A 22,086-nucleotide genomic window follows, 5' to 3' on the forward strand; every position below is an offset into this window, starting at 1 on the left:
CAGAGTATTTGAGGTACTTCGTACCATTCTTGGCAGAAGGATCGAGGTCGAGACAGATGTGGATTTACAAGAATTTGAGGATAGAATCAAGATCATCTTTCGTAAGGACGCAGATGTTACAGATGAGCAGTATGATCAGATGTATGCCACCATGCTCCTGATTGATAGAACAAAGGAACTTGAACCTACTTGGGACACAGCTCTTCTAGATGCATTTGATCAGGTTATCCACTTAGAAGAGAGTATCAAGAATCTTCCCGAGATTCCAAGCACAGAAATCGAAGGAATCGTGACAAAATTCATTGCATATGCTAAGAAAGAGAATTGGAAAGGGAATAAGATTCTAGATGAAAGGTTGTTACAGATGACATGACATCTTATTTCTCATTGGTTGATACCTCCTAGATTTTTGTGCCAAATTTAATATTTGGCTATGTATTTAATATTGTTCAGTAAAAAGGAGGTCATTTGTAACAAACCCTAATTAGGGTTTAGGTGTCATGATCTTGTCCATTGATTTACTTTCAATCTGGACCTTTCATTGTAACTGGGGATGCTATTTATACCCCCATTTTCCATTTCATTTGATAATAGTTAATAGTGAAGAAGTGTGAGAGATAATAGTTAGAGTTAGAAGCAATTTTTATTTTGTAACAAGATTGAGTCTTGAAGAGAGAAATTCAAGCAATTGTTGTATATGATGACTTGGAAATCAATAAAATATTGAAGTTATGGTGTTTTGTTGCAAATTTCTTAAGTTATCTTCATGGTTGTTGGATGTACTTGAATCACGCTCAATCAAAGTAGTTTGTTAATTTGAAAGGCTAAGTGTGAGATTTGATATTTGGTAGGATTCGCTATCCAAACCACTAGCTTCTTGCTGATTGTAGGAACGCCTTGCGTGGTCGACTGGAAAACATTTTGAGTCCTTAACCTTCAAGCATTTTCGCATCTAGGATATGTACCTTCGTAGTAGTGTCCTTGGTCTTTGATGCATTGAACACCATTATTACCTTAGAAGATCGCGCTAATTTCAATTGAGTTGTTATTTTATGGCAAAATTGAAGTTGGTTGAGTCTTGCCAAATCTCATTCATGCTAAGTCGTTCATAGGGTTAGGCTAGATTAGACTTCCTTAAACCCTGTCCTTTTTTTTTTTTTTTTTTTTTTGAAAGTTCCTTTTTAGTTTAGTAAAATCTTCGAGCCTTTGGAATTCGTAAGACGCCTTGGAGGAAACAGCAAATCACATCATACCACTAAAAAGCTTGTCCACACGTGGAGACCCCACTAAAAGAACCTTGGAGTCTATCTAACTGATCCTTTTTGCAGATCTTCAGCAGTTAGAGACTATTTTCTCAAGAGAGGATAAGATGCCTGTCGGTATTTTATTCTGTGTATGATTGTGTACAAAATACACGTCAACAAGTTTCCCCCCATATTTTTCAATGGGGGTTTGGGGGCATCGCCCCCAAGGTGAGGTCAAGGGGCATCGCCCCTTGCGGGGTCAAGGGGCAGCGCCAGGGTCAAGGGGAAGATTTTAAGATTTTAATAAAGGTGTTGGGTGTTATTTTTCTATTGACTCACCGAGTTTGGAGATTTTCTAATCTCTGTGTCAAAATGCCCAAAGGCTACACTGGTGCCATATAGTTTCATTGTCAAAATTATGAATTAAATTAATAAATTTAAAATTTAATTAATGTTATCTTTTAATTTTTTTAATTTTTAATAACAATTTGAATTAATAAGGGGCCTCTATTAGAAAATTTAAATAAAAAATAAAAAATACAACTTTTTAAATTTTTTTAATATTTTTTAAGGGCCTTAGAATGGGGGACGTCTGGCCGTCCCCGGGACGGATTGGGGACGTCCCAGCCATCCCCAGCCGTCCTCAGGATGTCCGAGGCGTATGAACATCCCCCAGAGCTAGGGCAGGCGTCCCCTCGTTTCGGGGACGTCCCCTCGTTTCGGGGACGTCCCCTCAAAAAACAGGGCAATTTGGGGACGGGGGGAAACGTCCCCTAGCCGTCCCCAAGTCCCCGAAACGTCCCCGGGACGGGGACGGGAGTTTTCAGGTCAGGGATGCTTCCTCGGGTAACTCTGGCAAATCCTTGTCATTTGCCACAGAATTGCCATACAATGCCTCATGATTTGATGATTGTTGGAGGGATCAAGTTACTCCTTTTAGTAGCTGTTGAAATTCATAGTTGATGTAATATCCCCTTTCGCTTAGCATGCAAATAAATAAATAAATAAAAATGTTAGCCAATTATTTTTTCTCCCCATAGGCTAAACATTAAGTTAATAAAGGGGATAAAGTAATAATTTAATCATTCACTTTATATCATTAAAAAGGGGGCCAACTTAAGTAATGACTTAATCTTTCCTAGGCCGTACTTCATGGTGGTGATTTATTTAATAAGAGGCAAACATTACTAATTGCCTAAGTAGCCAAACCAAAGGATTGGAAGAAGAAAGCTGATGGCTTTTTGGCTGAAGAGTTTACATAAAAAGGCATAGATGAGATTTGAGAGGCATTATTGATCATTGAATATTATTGAATTCCCTCCGCAATCAGTTTCTAAAGCAAGTTCTCAGGATGAAACCCCTGCGGAGGAGATCTTCTGGACGGAACCCTAGGAGACTACAGCAAAATCATTCCAGCTTCAAGGGCCTTGAGTTATATCAGACACTGCATGATTGGTAATCAATATATCTGCAGTTGAGGGTAAAGAAACAGTTTAAGGGTCTTCAAACAGCGATCTGAAATAAACATGGTGCTTTTTCATCAACTTCAGCATACAAGCAGTCATTATATTTGAATCGCAGCACCCATTGATCTCTATCGCAGCACTTTGAAGGCCAGAAGCTAATAAGCCCCTGTCTAAGGTCTTCTTTACCTCTGAAAAAAATCCATTGACAGCGATTGGACCATTGCTAATGGTATGTTTGATGTAGGAATTCGATTATTGTAAATTCTGTTTATGAAGTAAATTTCCCGAGTTCCTATGCAAACTCGTAAATTACTCTTTAGCTTTTTCATTAGTTGGGAGCCAAGAATATCTAATAATGGTTGTTGCATTAAATTTGTTTTAAAAAAACAAATTTTTTATTGCATAAGTTTCAAAAGAGTAGAGAAAAGGATATTTCAGTTGACGATTCTTCTAAATCGGAGAGAAAATTGGTAATACAGCTCTTCCTCTGTAGGCCAGAGTGTGAATGAGGGAGAGTAGCCAACCCTCTATGGTTCAAGAGTAAGACGCTTGAGATGCCTCCTTATCTACTTGGGAGTGTGCTAGTGATTGTAATGACTAACATGTGCTTGATGTCCCAATGACTGAAATATTTAATTAATCTGGTGCTCTTGGACTCTTATAATGGAGCTTGGTTTATGAAAATTGAAAACAATTGCTTCTCAAAAATAGATGCCCAAATGCATTTCTTTTGGATAACCCGAAAGGTGGTAATGACCCCTCTTGAGTTATCCACAGAAGTGATCATATATCTCTGCTCAGATCTCAAAAGAGACAACACCTGAAAATATGGTTCTCCTTAGATTCCTCCGCTTGGAGATTGCAAAAGAGATAGGTCCTAGTGCCTTGTAGGATATGTTGATTTGTCACAACTTAGATTGTTGGGAACATGTCTTGGTTAGTAAAGGGGGAATCCCATGGCCAACTGGTCAGTGATTCAGAGAATAGCTGAAACTACAATGTTACCATTGACAATTTGTAAGAAACGATATTCATCCTAGCTTGACAGGTTGCAGGCAAAGATTTTAAGTGGCTTGAATATATTCGAATCTCCACCTGCTTGAAGATTTTAAGATTCTAATAATCTCCTTTCTGCTGGGAGGAAGTGATGGAGATGTTGATAGACTAAATAATTGAATTGATTTCAGAATATTAAAATGCTAGGGGAGGCAATCCACATAAAATTCATCCTAGGCTGAGAGGCTGCAGGTGAAGATTTTAAGTGGGGCACCAAAAAACTAAGGTTGTTAGATATAAAAACTGCATTTTGTTTTTTGCTGAACTAGAAGGCGATGCACCTTCTAGTGTAGATGGATGCCAGGTTTTATAGTAGGATGAATCTGGCCGCAGGTGAAGACTTTAAATTTTTAAGTGGGGCACCAACGGACTAAGGTTGTTAGATATAAAAACTGCATGCTGATTTTTGCTGAACCAGATGGCGATGCACCTTCTAGTGTAGATGTATGTCAGGTTTTATGGTAGGATGAATCTGAGTCTCTTGTGCACGGTTTTACATTTCTCATCATACCACTGATTCATAGGATAAATACAATGGGAGAATGCCATTTAGAGGAGTGAAAATCACGGTGAACTATGTCTGGGGCAACCTCTCAAAGGAATTGGCATAAGAAGACATATTTAACAGTCTAGATGAAAATGGAATAATTGTCATTTGTAAGTTGAAAAAGTTAACTATCACAAGCATTATCATACCAAACATCAAAGCAAATCATGAATGGCCAAAATAGTTAAATGTGACCAAAAGTACACCTAATAGAATTAATTTTAGGGGTTGCAAAGAAGTCCTAGAAAGAGGCTACAAGATAAAAGTAACTTAAAATCACAACAATCAAAGAGCCTAGCTATGAGGTTGTTGAACCCCCCGACTAAACTTTTGATACTATGATAACTTGCCAAATGTACTATTTTTATACAAATAGTGATGAAAGATACTGCCATAGTTGCAGATATGTATTAGTTTACTGTCATAGATTATTGTTAGTTATTTTCAGTTTAATTTAGGTCGAAATCAGCTGTCATGTGTGAATGCTATTTTTTATGCATATAAGCTTTTTAAAACATAACCGGATCTTGAAGGATGGCATTAGTTATTGAATTCTGGATTGTAATAATGATTTAATCTCATTAGAAAATTTCAACCTTGCGTTTTTGTTTGCACTGGAATTGTGTGTGCTGTAATATACTCCCCTTCTAATAATATATTTGAGCTCTATCAAACATTTAAAAAATGAGTGGTTGTATTGTTTTGGGTAAAACTCAAAAATTTCAAAGATAATGCAATCAAAGAAGATTGTGTTATGAAGATCATCACTGTAGGCAAATTGTGGTAAAGGACTGGACCCCTCATTATCTACCACAGTAAAAGTGCCTATAAAAACTTGATGATATCCGTTAGAGAATGGTCAAGATTAAGTGGGCTTGGCAAGGCGATTTTGGGGCCAATAGTGAGAATGAAAACAAAAAGCACATAATCTGCAAGGGGGTATCTATTTTTTATGAGTCCTGGGAGGATTGTTGGATGCCTTTTTAAGTTATCCACTCATGAGAGAATAGCTTGAGTTACAGAGCATGGAAAGAAATGAACATAGGAAACTATATGAATGTTCTTGGATGGGTTACAGGTCGTTAAAGGTAAGATGGAATTCAGTTTGTAACAAAGAATCTTGTATTTTTTGCCCATGCTTGATTTATCTGCTTTCTGTAGCTGAATTACATTGACTTCTTTCTCTGATATTGAATAATATAAGACATTCTTTTGAGTCAAAAAATTATTTTTCTCCATTGTTTAAATGTTGGTTTATATCTATTAGTATTTATATTAGAATATATCGGGATATTTATGTTGGACAGTTTTGAGTATATTATTTTGGTGGTTAGATTAGCTAAAGATATGAATGTTGCTTCTTGTTAAGGTTAATGATTTGTATGAATAGTTAATCTTGTTTCAATGTTGTTTTTTACATTTTAGGTTGGGGTTGCAGAAATGAAAGTAGCAGTAGAAAGAACAGGTGGCCTTGTAGTATTAGCAGAAAGTTTTGGACATTCCGTGTTCAAGGATTCCTTTAAACGTGTTTTTGATACTGGGAATCAGTCTCTTGGTCTTTCCTTCAAGTAAGTCTTGCCTGCCTCTAGGTTGGAATTTTGATTGCAAATTCTATGTTGTTTCCTATTGTTGATTTTTCCCAATCTATAATCAGTAATACATATAATCACAAACTGAATTTATGGGGACATCTGTTTTGACATTTGGTTATTTGCATAGCATACATAACATCGTTTGAAACTACTTTGCAGTTTACGACTTTTTAGATCATTTTATGGATGGAAGAATAAGGCCATTGTCTGACATCTTCAATTTTAATTGTAGTACCATAAATTGAAAGTTGTTTGTTCATTGATTTGTACAACTCTTTCTCTGACAACTAGTAAAATTATTTCTACAAGGATAAGCCTTCTCTTAAGAATGACATTGGTATAAATCAGTTTGCTATGTTGCTTTTGATTTCTAGAATGTCATTTAAATGACAGTTATGTTTGTAGCCCTGTGGGTGATTAAATTTTAATTTTCATTGGAAATGCAAATTATTATCAGTTTGCAAATTGACCTGGCTTTCTTGTACTAGAGTTGAAACGAGACAATTTTATAGAAAAACATGCATTAGGAGCACTCTGTATTTTAGTGGCATGAACCTTGTTTTACACGTGTGTGACAGTCAAATATAAGAGTTTCCTAAATTTTTGATCTCCCTTCTGACATCAGTATTTCTCAATTACATGGGAAATGGATAATCTTTCTTCCTTAAATATATAATATGGTAAGTCCTCTTTGAATTTGAACTCCATGTTTTGTTCTGTTATTTACAAATGATAGGAATTCAACTGATCACAATCTGAAAGGGGCAAAGACTTATTGATAAATTTTTGAAGTCACCCTTTTGGCCATGCCAAGGATCTAGGTCCCCACCCTAATAGGCTTAGAGACTGTGTTTTGATCTTAAAACATGTGCCAATTTCTTGTGTTAATTTTATTTAATTTTAAAGAATTCATTTCCAGACTTCACAATTGCACATATATAATGTGTTGGTCTCAAAAATGAGCAAACCAAGTTCACCTGCAAACTATCTATGAAATAGCCAATCTCAATCAATGAAATGCTTCAGGGCTTGGACGACATAACGTAGGATCCTAATGATCCTCCTACACTTCAGGTTCTGCAAGACCTAGGGGGGGACACCCTTTGATGCATAAAATACAACCAGTTACAGACATATGGCATCAACAAAAGCAGATAGATCTCACAAGGCTCAACAACAAGGAGGTTACTGTAGATGGGCTAAATCTGCATTGACATCTCAACAAGATTGGAGCATGAGATAGGTGGAACATCTAAAACTACAAACATAAAAGCAAATGGATACTTGATATTTTAAATTCTCCGAGAATCCCTAGAATCTGCAAGACCAGTGCCTTATCCAAGGGCATGGAGTCATACATCAAACTGAAAATGAAAACTTCTATTGCAAATCCAATTTATTAAGAAAGATATCCCTGTATCAATGCCTGTCATTAATACATTCTAAACTCAAATGGAGGATCATACATATCCAGACATTATCTTGAATCCAAAATGATTATTCATAGAATTTAAACTCTTCCTTGAAGAGTACCTAAGAACACCCATTACACTCCCCACTGTGAGAGGACAAACCCAAACTCCCTTGAAGACTGGATTCATTGAAAATAAGAAAAGGCCTAGAGACAATCCAATAAACTGTATATATGCCTTACGTATATGTGACTTGCAACAAAAAACATCTACAACAAGAAGATACTCTATTACTTGAAAAAGAACATTCACTGCACAAATTTGGGAAAAAACTCAGAAAATGGAATTCGAGATTATGGAGCCTTGCTCACAAAAATCTAGAACCCTTTACAAAATTAGAAGACTCTCGAATAAGAAGGCAGGGAGGACAAAATCATATTTCATTCTCCGACAATAGCAACTACCCTATCGTTCAGCATTAACTGTTTCGCACAACTTGGCCTGCAGAAAATCCAATCTTTCTGACTAAGAAATAAATTCTGAGATCTCGAGGTAACTGCCCCAAAATACTTGCCGTGGGTTACACTTGACTTATTACACTTGACTTGCAGAATCAGATTTCTCGGATTGAGATCTTTCCAACGATATATAACACTTATATATCGGGCAAAAAATAATCTTTCAGTCATCAATCCCTCTGCAGGTCGGTTTTCTGCCTTTTCACTAGTCAGAAATTATATTTTAAACCTCTGAATTTTGCCGCGTAGACCTCTGCCATGCATTTGCGCCACATGGCACCACCTGGTTCATTCCGGGGCCCATATCCTGCCACCTCATCACCGCCTGGGTTCATCGCCGGAATGAAACTCTTTGTTTCTTCCTCGACTTGTTCTTTATTTCCTTTGGACTGCTCTCCTTCTTTATCGGGCCCCACCGCTTAGTTGCCAAGTCGTGGCTATTAGCCATCGAGCAACTTTTCGTTGCGACTTGGTGACAGCTGTAGATCTGCCTTAACTTGCCCGTCCTTTACCTTGCCTGAGCGGCTCCCTCTATCACTTTCTCTTCTCGCGGGCTCGACACGTGGCACATCTTGATTTGCCTTTGGATCCATTTACCCGCCACCTTGGACTTGCTACTGGACTTGGGCCCACCCTGATTCTTCTTCTACTCCCTAATACGTGGCACAACCTGATTCGCACTTAGCCCACCTGGACTGCTACCTCAACTGCCACCTGGTCAGTCGCTATGTCACAGGTGATAACCAACGAGCACCTTCATCTTGCGGTATAGCGATGACCGTAAATCTTCTCTCAAGCTGTTCGATCCTTAACGCTTGGGCCGCTTTCCTTTTAGCGCACGTGCTTTGTTGCCAAGTCACATGGGATATTTGGCGATCACTTTCGGATCGCAACATGCCGACAACCGTTGGATCATCTCACCCAGCCGTTGATCTTCCTAAATCGCTCGGCTTTTAGCTTCTTTGAATGGCTCTCGCCTATGCCATGGTGTCACCACTTGGCCTCTCTGGATTCGCTCTGAGATCTTCCTGGACTCCACCTGTCCAGTCAGGCCTGCCACTTGTCAACCTCTGGTTCGCCACCTGACTCACTTGGACCGCCTAGTCATTGCCACCGGGCCCACCACTTCCTTTGGTTTGTTCGGCATCATCCTTTCAGCCAAACATCCTCTTCGGCTATCCATTTTCTTGTCTCATCGAAACTGCATTTTCATCGATGCCTTCACTTTTCGATGGAACTGGTTGATACTTCTTCGATGTGCCCTTGTCGATGAATCCGAGCATTCGGTGAATTGTTTTCACGTCTTATCGAAACCTTAGTTTCATCGACACCTTCTATGCCAATGAAACTGATGTCTTCGGTGAGTCCATTTTGAGATCCATCGAAACCACGGTCTGCTCGACATTCATTTGCCCTCTGTTCTATCGCGTCACCACTAGACCTGCTGCGTGTCACCACGCGACACCTCATGATTTGCTCAGTGCTTACCTCGGCGTCACCTGGACCGCCAGCCCATCAGTCGCCAAGTCGCGGCTTTTAACAGTCGAGCACCTTCATCTTGCGGTATAGCGACCGCCGTCCGATCTTCTGCAACCTGCTCGCTGTTTAATTTCACCTTTTGCTGCAAAATTAGGCCGCTCTAAGATGCACGTGCACGCGGGGGCCCACCACTTCCTTGATCGGCCACTTGCTAAAAGCCCGTAAGCTTTGACACTAAGGATGCGTGCGACTGTGCATTTAAATATTAAAAGTCTCCTCTCGCGGCCAATGTGGGATAAATGGTTCTTCACCTTGGTGATTGAAATTGCTTCCTCGGACAATGCAGAGAGGATGGTTTTGGTGTGGGCCTGGACTATACACCTGCCATTGCATTGTTTATAAAACTTAGATGCCTCCCCAAACACTTGCGAATCTTTATTTGCCTGAATTGCTTGCATTAACTGCCGGCCATGGTTCACCGTTGGTGGTTTGTCGCCATGTCGCTGCGAATAACTATCGAGCACTTTTGGGTTGCGGTATAGTGACAACTGCGAGATCAATAGGAACCTGCTCGATCTTTAGGAAGCCTGACAGATACATAGGAAAAGACACAAGACTTCGGAAAAATTAAAATTTATCAGAATCCGCTCAAGCCTAGACTAAAAAAGGGGGCCCCCTCTTGACGACACACAGACCCTTCCGCTTGAGTGGAAAAAGGCAACAAGCAGAGACCTTGGATAAAAAGAAAGGGACATTTTGAAATGTGAACCTTGAACCGATTTGCAAATGGTTCAAAACAGACATAACACATTCTCACTTGCTTATTAAAAAAACAATACAAAGCCACGACACAAGCAGGAGAAGCGGTTGAACCTTGAACCTTGAACCAAAAAAGTTCAAGGGTTCAAGTTCAAAGCGAATTGCAATAATGTGCTTGCCTTACCATAAAACAAAGCCGTGAAGAGAAATCCATAAAGCGAGGCTTCATTGGGTCCCCAAATTTAGCATGATTTTTATAAGTCCCAACATAATGAATTTTAATAACAATACAATCAAGGTTTTATTTATATATTACTAGAATTAAATTACAAAATTAGTATATTTAAATCTAATGTATTTGAATAACAACTGTTCAATACTAATTTGAGGCGATTCTTTGGAATAGCTATTCACACCCCTGGAAGAATTTGTGGCATAGGTACCTGTTGTCACAAAAGTTTGTACCCTTGCTAAGCTATTATATCAACAACCTCGTGAAACATGGAAACAACCTCAAAGTGTGGGACGTTGCACAATGGGGTTGAATCTCCGGAGAAGGCCAGCTTCCTTCTCAATCCAAGTGCAGGTGTTGAATCAATTCAACACTCCAAATTCAACCTCTAAACCTATCCTAATAGCTTGCAGAGGAAAAGGGAAGAAGGAAATGCTAAAATGAAAGTGGGTGATGCACCAAGATAAGAGATGTTCCTCTCCCCACCCCGAAATGACACAAAGAGTCAATTGAAATACCCTGAAAATGCACAAACTTCTGTTGCATGAATGAACCCCAAACACATGTATGGAGGTTAGAATTTGTTGAATGTCAAAAGGGGAGAAGGTTTCCCACAAGTCACACTTAGAAACAAGTTAACATAGCATATACGTGAGAGAAAGCCACAAAACATACACTTACAATGGAGGTAAGAAAACATACACAACATGCTTAAGTTGAAGAGGCAAGAATGATGATTTCAATTCATTCTTAGGCCAATGGCCAAACTTACAGTTGCAGAAATGCAAGAAATAATACAAATCTTCAAGAGAAGTGAAAGAGTAGAGAATAGCTCCAACCAGTAGGGAGAGAACCCCTTACAATGAGGCTTAGCAACCTATATATAGCAAACTGGTTGCAGAGGAGAGACCAATGGTCAAGGTTAGGAAGCTTTGACCTTGGCGTGCATAGAGGAAAGTTAGTCAGGGAAGATAGGGAAGTGCACAAACTTGACATGTGTGCATGCAGGCAACCTGGCCATACCCTGACAAGGCAATCCCAAGAAGAAAAGTACTTCTAGAAGGTGGATTGACTAACATTCCAAAGTCAAAGCATGTAGACCTAACATGAAGGCCATCAAGTAACCATAAATAAGCATGACCTTGGACTCCACTTGATGGCAATCCCGCAAAAAGGTTTAAATGTGCCCTTGTAGTTCCATGAATGCTCGCAGGGGTTGGTGGAACATTAAGAGCCTTGACTGTTGATCACTTCATCTGGAAGTGTCACAAGCTGTTGGAAGTCGGACATTGGGCCCTGTTGCAAGGGGGGAGGAATCGGGAACCCTGGAATTCTGGGATTCCGAGCTCAAGAAGGAAGAGGCTTGGAATTAAGAATCTTGGGATTCCGGGTTAAAGAAAGAAAAGGCTTGGAACCCTGGAATTCTAAGATTCCGAGATTTCGGGTGTAAGAAGGAAAAGGCTTGGGAACTGGGAATTCCGGGATTCTGGGTTCAAGAAGGAAAAGGCTTGGGAACTCCGCCTTTTGACAAGACAACAATTACCATTTCATGATTCCATTGGTTTTGTCCTTGATCAATTGGGGCAGCGCTGGTCCATGGAACATGTCTCTGAACAGTTCTCACTGATGGACCAAGGATGTCATAAAATGACAAGAGTCTTTTAAGCTATGGCTGCAATATAGGAGGAATTAATTTTAATAAACGTAGCATATTACATTCATAGATAATTAATTTAATTTATTTTTTTTACCTTTTTTCTCAGGATTCTTTGATTTTCACATGACTATCAATTATTTTTAATTCTGAAGGGTCATTTGTATGGGAAAACATCATTCTTTTGGAGAAAATGAACGATAATATTTCTCCCCTTGTAAGTAGCTTCTGCTCTCAATAGCATGAGGCACATCTACGTCACAACCCACAACGCAATACAAATATATTCAACATTTAATTCATCTTTAATTCTGTTTTTCAATAATACTTTTTGGTGAAATTTTAAATTTACAATAAGATTCAACAGAAATATGTTGCCATTCAAAATATCACTATAATAAACTTACATGAAACACATCATAAATTTGCAACTAAGAAGCTAATGCAGATTTATATGGTGAAGTTCCTGTTATTAATATAAATGTTTTTCTCTTTTACATGTAACTTTAACATAAATTTTACAAAAGTATTTTCTTGTGATTACATAGTGCTTGCTTAGTGAATGACATGCATATTCCTTACCACGTGTCACCTACCATTGACTGCCATATAATCTACATGCTCAAAATACATTCCAAAATGATAACTGTGAATTCCAAACTACATGATTATCCTCTCTTCCTATAGCAAGTACAAAAAATTAGAAATCATGTTTAGTTTAAAATGGACATTTTTAAAGTCCCACAATAACATTTGAAATCATGTTTAGTAGAAATCATGATTGTCCTCTCTTCTTAATATAATTAATGACATTTGATTTTGTTAACATAGTTTTCTCTCCTCTAGGGTCAGTTTCAATAGTTTTAAGAAAACTGTGTGTGTGTGTGTACATCCTATATTTAATAGTAGCAACATATAAATCCCAAAACGTCTAAACATTGAGCCTTAATTATAACTTTTAAATGTGCTCCTATCACAAAAAAAATTCAAATTATGTAAGACTTGGTCTATAATATCCTCTTACAATCTTTTTAAGGATATTTCAAATTTATATTGACACCTTGACTCATAGCATAAACAATAGTAGTAAATTTCATTCTTTTAATATTGTTTATTCTTGTATATATTGGTTCATCACATTTTTCATTACAAATAATTTTACACATACATACACACTGATACATGCATGCACACACACACACATGTACACAATATATTTAAACACTGTTTAATTTGGGCAACAAAAAATATGTTTATTGTGAGGGAGTTGTAAAATTCTACATGTTTCCATGTGATGACTAAGGAGAACTTCTTGGTTATCACATCTTAGAAGTGCATCAGATTGGCTTAAACGATTATGCCTAGTAGAGCATTAAATTTACTTAAATTCAAAAGATGAAAACAATCTATTAAGATAGACACAAGCAGTCATTGAACTAGTCAATATTTACCAAACAATGAATCACCTCCTAAAATTACAAAAGTATTTCATCTATATTGTATTTCTAGACATCAAGTTTTATCTCTCTCAAAATGTATTGCTTTATATAATGTTTTAGTCACCTTTGAGTTATAAAAGCCATGAAAGAATGTCGATATCAAATGTTGACTTTATCTTAAAGTTCTTACCAGGAAGGTAAATGTAGCCTATAGGTTTGAGAAGACATTTTTGAATTTAATAAATGTGAAATATGTAATAAACATCGTGGCCTCCTGCCTGGAATTTTTTCCAGAAAATTTTTAATCGATACATAAAAAATCGTTAGAGCAATTTTTTGAGGGTTTTCGTGGGTTTTCTCAGTACAAAATCGTGTTTAGAAAAATCATGGTTTTCCTTGGCAGAAAATTTTTGTTTGGGCCATGATTCTTCTGTAAAGGGTTTCTTCAAAATTCGTGGGTCTACTAAGGCAATTTTTTCATGGATCTCTGGTGATGGCTTTGTGTTATTTTGCAGACTTTTTCTCCTGAATATCACGCACAAGGGTTCTAGTTCTTTTTTGGCACGATTTTCTCACGAAATCTTCTCACAAAAATCGCGGGGCTTGTGGTAATTTTCGACTCGCAATTCTTCATCTCATGACATGAATGTTTTGCTGACTTCTTCCATCACAAAACGTGAGGGTTTTTTGGTGTTTTTTTTGTTGGGCGATCTTTAGCTTTTACACGATTTTTCTGCAACAAGATTTGAAAGTTTTTTTGCTTTGTGTGACAAGATTTGAAGGTTTTTGGTTTGCGCGATGGGTCGTGTTTTTTCTGCGATGGGTCTGGTTCTGTTTTGTCCTTCAGATCCCGTCGGCTTTACTGCTTACGACCAAGGTTTCTGAGTTTTTTGTGACCCGTTCTGGGTTTTTCTGTGATGACATTCTGATTTATGACAGCATTCTTTTTTGTTTATGTTTTTTGCCTTGATGGGACGTGGCTCATGGCTGTTGCAGTGTTTAGTTTTTTTTATTTTCTCCGCGTGATGACTGAATCATTTCGCGAGGGGACTGCTGCATTTGGCGGAAGGGATCTGCATTTGTAATCGAATGTTTTTGTTTACCTTTGTGGTCTGCTCGAAGGTTCTCAGTTCATTCAGACTGGATCTGTGATCTAGGGTTTTTCTCGTTTGTTCTTTTGTGCTGCCAGACTCGAATTTGTTTCTGCGACTAGGGTTTTGTGAGTCTATTTTTGCACGATTTATTCAAAATCGTGGTGTTGGGTTTTATAATATTTTCCCCAAAAAATTATTGTTGGGTTTTATAATTGTTTCCTAAAAAAATATTGTTTGGGTTTTTTGGATTTTCTCCTCAAAAACCGTGTTTGGGTTTTTTGGTTTTTCTCCTCAAAATTGGTGTCTAGGTTTTTTCGATTTTCTCCTAAAAAATCGTGTTAGGGTTTTTTCATTTTTCTCCTAAAAAATTGTCTTTTTTAAAAATTTTTTTCCACAAAAATCGTGGTTTCTTGTAGTGCTCATTTGCAAAAGTTTTTGACGATTTTTTGACAAAATCTTGGCTATTGCTGTCTTTCAGACACAATGTAGGGTTTGGCGATTTTTCCACAAAATCGTGGTTTCAATTTTTTTGCCGATTTTTTTGTTAACAAAAATTGATGCTTTTTGAGAACCTGATCTTCGTGTCTCTGGATAAAGGGAGGGACAAATCTATTACCCAACATTAGGATTGTGGTTATCTCCAAAAGTTTTGCAGAACAAGGGAGGGTCTCAGTAGTATACTCATGTCGTAGAGCGTTCTAAAGAGAATAGGGTGGCCTTCTATGCATTTGTGACCAAAAGACCTACAGATTTTGTCATGTCTTTTGTCAAATAGTTAGAATGATGACCATTAACGGAGAGTATTAAAATAATATTGTAATGTTTCTATAATGGTCATCTTAGTTGTTTATAAAAAATAATTGAATCAACAATCGAATGATATTGAATTAATAAATAACGAATATACAATCATATATAAAGAAATTACAAGACAATGTTCTAAAAAGAATGAACTATTAAAGTAAATCTTAAAAAAGCTTAAAACACTAAATAAAGCTAAAAAGCTTAAAACTAAAAAGCAAACTATGCGTTTTTGAAGAAAAAATCATGAAAACCCTAAAATGTCGTGCGGCAAAACACCAGATATCACATGACAAAACCCTGATTTTTGAAGAAAAAATAAAGCAAAACCCTCCCATGATTTTTTGTGGAGAAAAATCAGAAAACTCAGATCAGGAAAACCTGAAAAATAATTTTTTAAGGCCAAAATTATAAAATTGAGAAATAATCTTTTAAGGAAAACTAAAAATTATTAAAACCCAGAAAGATAATTTTTGTGGAAAAAATTATTAAAACCCTGATTTTTTTTTTCCAAGGGACAAAAATTTAAAAACCCAAAACTAATATTTTATGAGAAAAAAATTAGAAAAACTGTCTGCAAACCCTCTACTGCTAGACCCGATACAAGAAAGGCCACTGTGCCGAAAAAATGTGCGGGAAGAAATACGACTTTGGAGCCCAAAATAAACACGTCGTTGTCGTGAAAATAGTGGGTTGAAGATCATGCGATTTGCAGAGCCGCCAACGAATATGTGAGGGCACAACAAAACCTCCAACGACAGACAAATCTGTCGCTAAAAAGAAACACAACTGCACAAAAAAAAACCGGCACAAAAAAAACCTGCACAAAAAATTGGTGCTAACAAAAATGAACTTTTAGCTCCAAAACCCCCGCGATTTTGTCCTTGCAAAAAAATCCTGCAAACCAGAAAAAATGGATGAATCTTGCAGATTGTGCCCTCGAAAATATTCTTGAAAAAGAAGACCAAAACCCTAGCTCGCCCAAACAAGGTGGTTTTTCATTAAAAAAACAATTAAAAAATTTTTGGAATTTTTTTTTTCTAGGTAGAAGGGCTTACAAATTTTTTATTTAAAAATTCGCCAAACTCTAAAAAATCCCATGGACCCACTCTGATACCATGAAAAATAATTAATCAATAATCAAATGATATTAAATTAATTAATAATGATATACAAGCGTATATAAAGGAATTACAAGACGGTGTTCTAAAAAGAACGAACCGTTAAAGTAAAGCTTAAAATGCTAAATAAATCTAAAAACTTGAAACTAAAAAGCAAACTATGCGTTTTTATAAAAGAAGCAATAGTTGACTAATGATTAACTAAATGACCATTAATAGAACCACAAAAGAAGGTAACTGACTAAAAGAATTAATTATTCCAATAGTTTAGTTAGTATTTAGAAACTTCTAATTATGTTGTTCATGTTTCTATTTACAATCGTTTCCGTTATGGAAAGATTGTCTTGTATTCTCTATTTAAGAAGTCTTTTGTCTCCATTGTAAATATCGAACTATCAAGTATTATAATAGTATTTACCTCCCTTGGTAATTTTTCGAATATATTTCTAAGGTCAATATCACTTTATATTGTAGGAGTTGATTGGTGACTCCTCAACACCTCCAGAATCTTTGCAAGAACAAAACAACTTCCACAAGAGAGAATGGCAAGAATAGCTTGCATAATAAGGATGCATGAAATGATTGATTGAATATGAAATATTATAATGAGATGTCTTGCTTATAAAGGCGGGAGTTAGGATTAGACATGATGTCAACATGTTTCTTGATCCTATACAATAAGACAATTACCTCAACAAATTAATAAATTATTAAATGACCTAGGCAATTAGAATTAAATAAAAGTCATAAAGATCTGATGTGTCTTATTCAGACAACTAAGACTTCTAGAAATAACACCTAGGACCTAAGTAAACTTAAGTCATGTGAATAAGTCCCCTATTATGAACTAGCCAAAACACTAGGAACAAGACCTTATTCACACCAACATATATAGTTTTTTAATTTCTCATGGTTAATGAAAGCCACAATTTTTATGGTCATATCTTCTTTTGATGAAGAAACACACTATTTTTTTACAATAGATCTTAATAGTTTTTCTAGGTGCAAGGCTATGGTAAGTCATTAAGTCATGATATGTAAAACACTATGAAATAAATGGGTAATTTTTTAGGTCTCTCTAAATATTCCAAGTAGCTCGAGTGAAATATCAGTCACTGGGTGGTGAAATTTCTGTGTTCTCACATCCCTATTTTCCATGTATACTTTAGAAAGGCTTAGATCAGAGTCCAATTTTTTAAATAGCTATGCAATTTTCACATAATTTTATTTGTTTCTAGTGTAATTCGTACATAAAATATATTTTACCATGAAGCCAACAATTCTAGACAAAAAAGGTAAACAATATTTGTAATTTATTATAACAAGAACTGAATTGAAATTTAAATATTTTTTAAATAGAGGTTGAGAGTATGCAGCTCAATAACAATGAGACACATGATAACAAGAAATTTGAAACAAATGTCTCTTGAAAGTGTTAAAATAATATTAATATCTTCTATAATGGTTTATCTTCTATTTTTAGCGGTCATCTTCTATTTTGAGTTGTCGACTTATTTAGCATTTAGCTTTTTAGTTAATTAGCTTTTAAGCTTTATTTAGCATTTAGTTTTTTCTTTTTAGTTAATAAGCATTTAGGCTTTATTTAGCTTTCACGCTTAATTTAGCTTTTAGCTTTTAGCTCTTCAATCTTTTACTTCAACGTTATGTTCTAATTATAGAACATCGTCTTGTAACCTCTATATATACGTGTGTATATCGTTCAGTGTAATCATCCGATTATTGAATCATTCCTTCAATTTATTTTTCATGGTATCAGAACGGATCGATGGGATTCTTTAAAGTTTGGATTCCAGATTTTTTTTATTGTTTTTTTATAAAAAAACGATTTTGCTTTTTTGAAGGCTTTTTGAGGGTTTCTGGTTCGTGGGCGAATTTCTTTGTGTTGGGCAGCAGTTCATGTTTTTTTTAGGGTTTTGGAGATTTTCGGGCTTGCAACTTGGAGGTTTTTTTTTGCAAATTGAAAATTTTCTTAGGGTTTCTGCAATTTTCGACTAGGGTTTTGACCCTTTAGTTCAAGTGGAAATTTTATTCTGGGTGTAGATTTTGGGTGGTTTTTTTGAGACCTCAACTGGGTCGTCGTCATATTTTTTTGGGTGCACATTTTCCGTGCCTCAATTTTTGAGCCGTCAGATCTGCATTCTGTTTTTAGATTCTTGGTGGGTTTTTCGAGAGCTTTTCTTGGTTGGTCTCATATTTTTTGGGTGCTTCGTTTTCCGTGCCTCAAATTTTGTGCCAACAAATTTGCCTTGGAATTTAAAAACAGTCAGCGATTTCTGCTAATTCTGTGGACATCGGGAATTTTGGTGTCTTCTGGGCGCTGTTTATGTTGTACATCCAACCTAGGGTTTCTGCCCCTATATATTTTTGGAAAAAAATTGTCAAAATTTTTCTGGTTTTTTAACAAAAAAATCAGAGGTATTTTTTTATTTTTTGCAAATTATTATTTTTTTTCTGATTATTTTCAGGAAAAATTTCAGGTTTTAAGTTTGCAGAAAATTTTAATTTTTGGGTTTTCTTCCAAACCTCGAAATTCGTGCATTGGGATTCGTGTCTCGGATCCCACTCCAGGGTTTAAGATTTTTTGTGCAGCTGCTTCTATTCTTATTTTTTAATCAGATTCTTCTGTATCATGCTTTCACTAGGTTGATCTCGTTCAACCTCCATTTTTCGTGATGGCATCTTTGACCAGCATCATGTTGGAACACAAACAAAAGTTCAACAGTTGCCACAACACCTGGAAACAGTGCATCTTCACGATATCTGAATATCGTTACCTTTATCAGATTGATTTAGGCCAGACCTCGTCTTACAGGTCCCAGGGTTTTCACAATTTTTCCTGAAAAATTGTTTGTTGGTTTTCTGATTTTTTCCACAAAAAATCATGGGAGGGTTTTCACGATTTTTTCCTCAAAAATTGTTCGCAAGGTTTATAATTTTCCCTTAAAAATTATCTCATCTGTAATCCACGATATTCATGTAAGATTTTAGTTATCTGGGTTTTACCTTTTTTTCCACAAAAACGATGATTTGTAATCTCAGATTTCTTGGTTTTTCAATTTTCTCCTCAAAATCGTAAATTCTCTTTTCGAGGGTTCCTATTTCAGGGTTTAGAATTTTTTCCTTAAAAATTATTACTTGTCATCCACAAAGCTTTATTTTTATATTTCTAAGTTATTCAAACAAAAACAAAATCAATACTTATTTGAGGCAATTCTTTAGGATGCCTACTCACACCTGTAGGAGAAGCTATGACATAGGCCCCTTAAACTATGGCTACGATTGAGGAGGAATCAATTTCAATAAATGCAATATATAGTTATGTACAACAGCCTTGGCCAGGACAATCTTAAGTGTATGTTATATCATGAGTTGTCTCTCTTTACCATTTCCAAGACTTTAATAAATGGTTTATATAATATTTTTCTAATGCCTGCTGCATGTCTATCCATTATCTTCCACGGGTAACCTGGTTTCTCTCTTTACCATTTCCAAGCCTTTCATAAATTGTTTATGTAATATTTTAAGGGGTGGTTTCCAAACCATCACACCCTTTCATAAAGAATTGCCTTGTTTTTTCTTTTGGATTCTTAGTTTTTCATCCAACAATCAATTATTTTGCAAACCTTTTCTAATTTTAATTAAACATTTTCCTTTTAGCCCCTCTCTTTTAATGTAAGGATAATTACATGTAACTTAAATATTTTTATCTTACTTATAACCAAGAATCAATTAACAAAAACTTTTATCTCCCTTCTAATTCTAAAGGGTCATTTATATGAGAAAAAACATTCTTTTTTACTTGGAGAAAAATTCCTATAACAGTAATCTTCTGCTTGCGTTGTGGACACGGTGGTAGAAAGCCACAGTAATTAAGCTACTGTTATGCTTGGGCTATGGGAGTTCTGAGCTGCATGAAATGAATCAAATGATTGATGTTATTTTTCAGTGCTTGACATGGAGATGTTTTCGATGGCTCTAGGACACATCTAGCATTTATACTCGTTGTAAAATAATGCTATAGATACAATTAAAAAAAATTCAAAAAAAAATGGGACTAACATTTTGATTGGTTTTTGACCATATGTATTAATATACTTGTCCAAGAAGGGATTCGAGTAGTGAGTAATGAATAATTGTAGTGAGCAGTGAATAATTGTATTTATTTTACATATTGCACAACAAGTTATAAATTATGTAATCATTTGTGGTATAATGTCACAGCTATTTTGCTAACAAATATTATTTTTTCACTGGCATTCGTTTGTTGGTGAAATTCTAATAATTTGTTTTGTAGTTTATTCTATGAAATTTATATTGTAAGTCTAGCTGACTTCTGGCATGTAACTTGTCGAGATTTTCAGCAATGGTTGGTTTTGGTGGACTGTCTTTGTTTAGACATTTACCATGCTTTTATAAGTTAGAACTGCTATGCAACATATTAAAGTAACATACTGGCTTACTGCAGTGGCACCTTTGAAGTTAACTGTTCTAAGGATGTAAAGATTCAAGGTATCATAGGACCATGCGCATCTTTGGAAAAGGTTCATTCATAACCACTTCTTTGATCTTTGGTCTTTCATAAATTTTAATTTTAAGTAGCTTGGGCTATTGAACTCATTATTTCCAAGTTTTAATAAGCTGTTCCCATCTGAAATGATGTTGCAGTTAATATTGTTTTATGAATGGTGTATTTTGCAGAAAGGGCCATCTTGTGCAGACACTGTAATTGGCCAGGGAAATACAACATCCTGGAAGATGTGCGGACTTGACAAAAAGACTTCTTTGACAGTATTTTTTGACATTGCACCCAGTGAACGCTCCAACGCAGCCTTGCAAGCTGGAAATCAACAATTTTACATCCAGTTTCAGACACAGTATGCTGTTAAATGTCCTAAATCCTGTTTGTTTCTGGTCAGTTCAGCTAAATAGAACAGTAACATAGAGTGTCCACAGATTTTGTAAATCTTTGTGTGTAAATTTTCACAATGCAGCTACCAGCACACAGATGGCCAAAGCAGGCTTCGGATTACAACAATTACAAGGAGATGGGTGGATGGCAGTGCAAGTACAGAGGTGTGGTACAAGTTTCTTCTCCGAGTATTGATTTGACAGGATTTCAAATAGTGCTTTTCAATAATGAAACAAACCAAATTGAGATCTATGAATTATGGAAACAAAATTTATTTGAAAAATCAGAAATGTGATTTCAGGAAATAAAAAGAGATCTGATATATAAATGAACTATCAAATTTCCTCTATAAAACTAATAAAATACTTCTCCAATACTATTAGTACTCAAAAACAGCCAAATTTCTCAGGTGGGCAGCTCCCCATTTTGTGTGTAAACCGATATTGGATGTATTCGGGTGCTGGTCCATTGATCACACAATATTTGCGTAAAGAAGAGCCTATGACAATAAGTTTTGCCATAAATTTGCTAATGCCCTCTTCTGTATTTAGAGACTCTAGAGCTCTTATATACGAGCTTCCTTGAAAAATGTTGATTCCAAGGCTATAAGGACATCTTTGGGATATTTTTGATTTTATTGTAGTCCTATTTTGTGGGCCCTCAATAGCAAGGTTGTATGATCTTAACAGGATTAGTCACAAGGATGTGCCAGTTGTTTGTCTTGTGCAACAAATGCTGTTGC

At 36.1% G+C, this 22,086-nt stretch overlaps 1 protein-coding gene across 1 annotated transcript in view; it reads left to right on the plus strand.

Moving 5' to 3' along the window:
- LOC131031528 (protein transport protein SEC23 E) overlaps positions 1-22,086 on the plus strand; it is a 64,527-nt gene that overhangs the window by 28,144 nt on the left and 14,297 nt on the right. The window contains exons 4-7 of the mRNA XM_057962664.2: positions 5,739-5,881; positions 20,901-20,976; positions 21,134-21,309; positions 21,427-21,508. Of these exons, the coding sequence (XP_057818647.1) occupies positions 5,739-5,881; positions 20,901-20,976; positions 21,134-21,309; positions 21,427-21,508 (477 nt within the window). The remainder of the gene's footprint in view (positions 1-5,738; positions 5,882-20,900; positions 20,977-21,133; positions 21,310-21,426; positions 21,509-22,086) is intronic.

This window comes from Cryptomeria japonica, chromosome 10 (genome assembly GCF_030272615.1).
Source record: "Cryptomeria japonica chromosome 10, Sugi_1.0, whole genome shotgun sequence".
Lineage (NCBI taxonomy): Eukaryota > Viridiplantae > Streptophyta > Pinopsida > Cupressales > Cupressaceae > Cryptomeria > Cryptomeria japonica.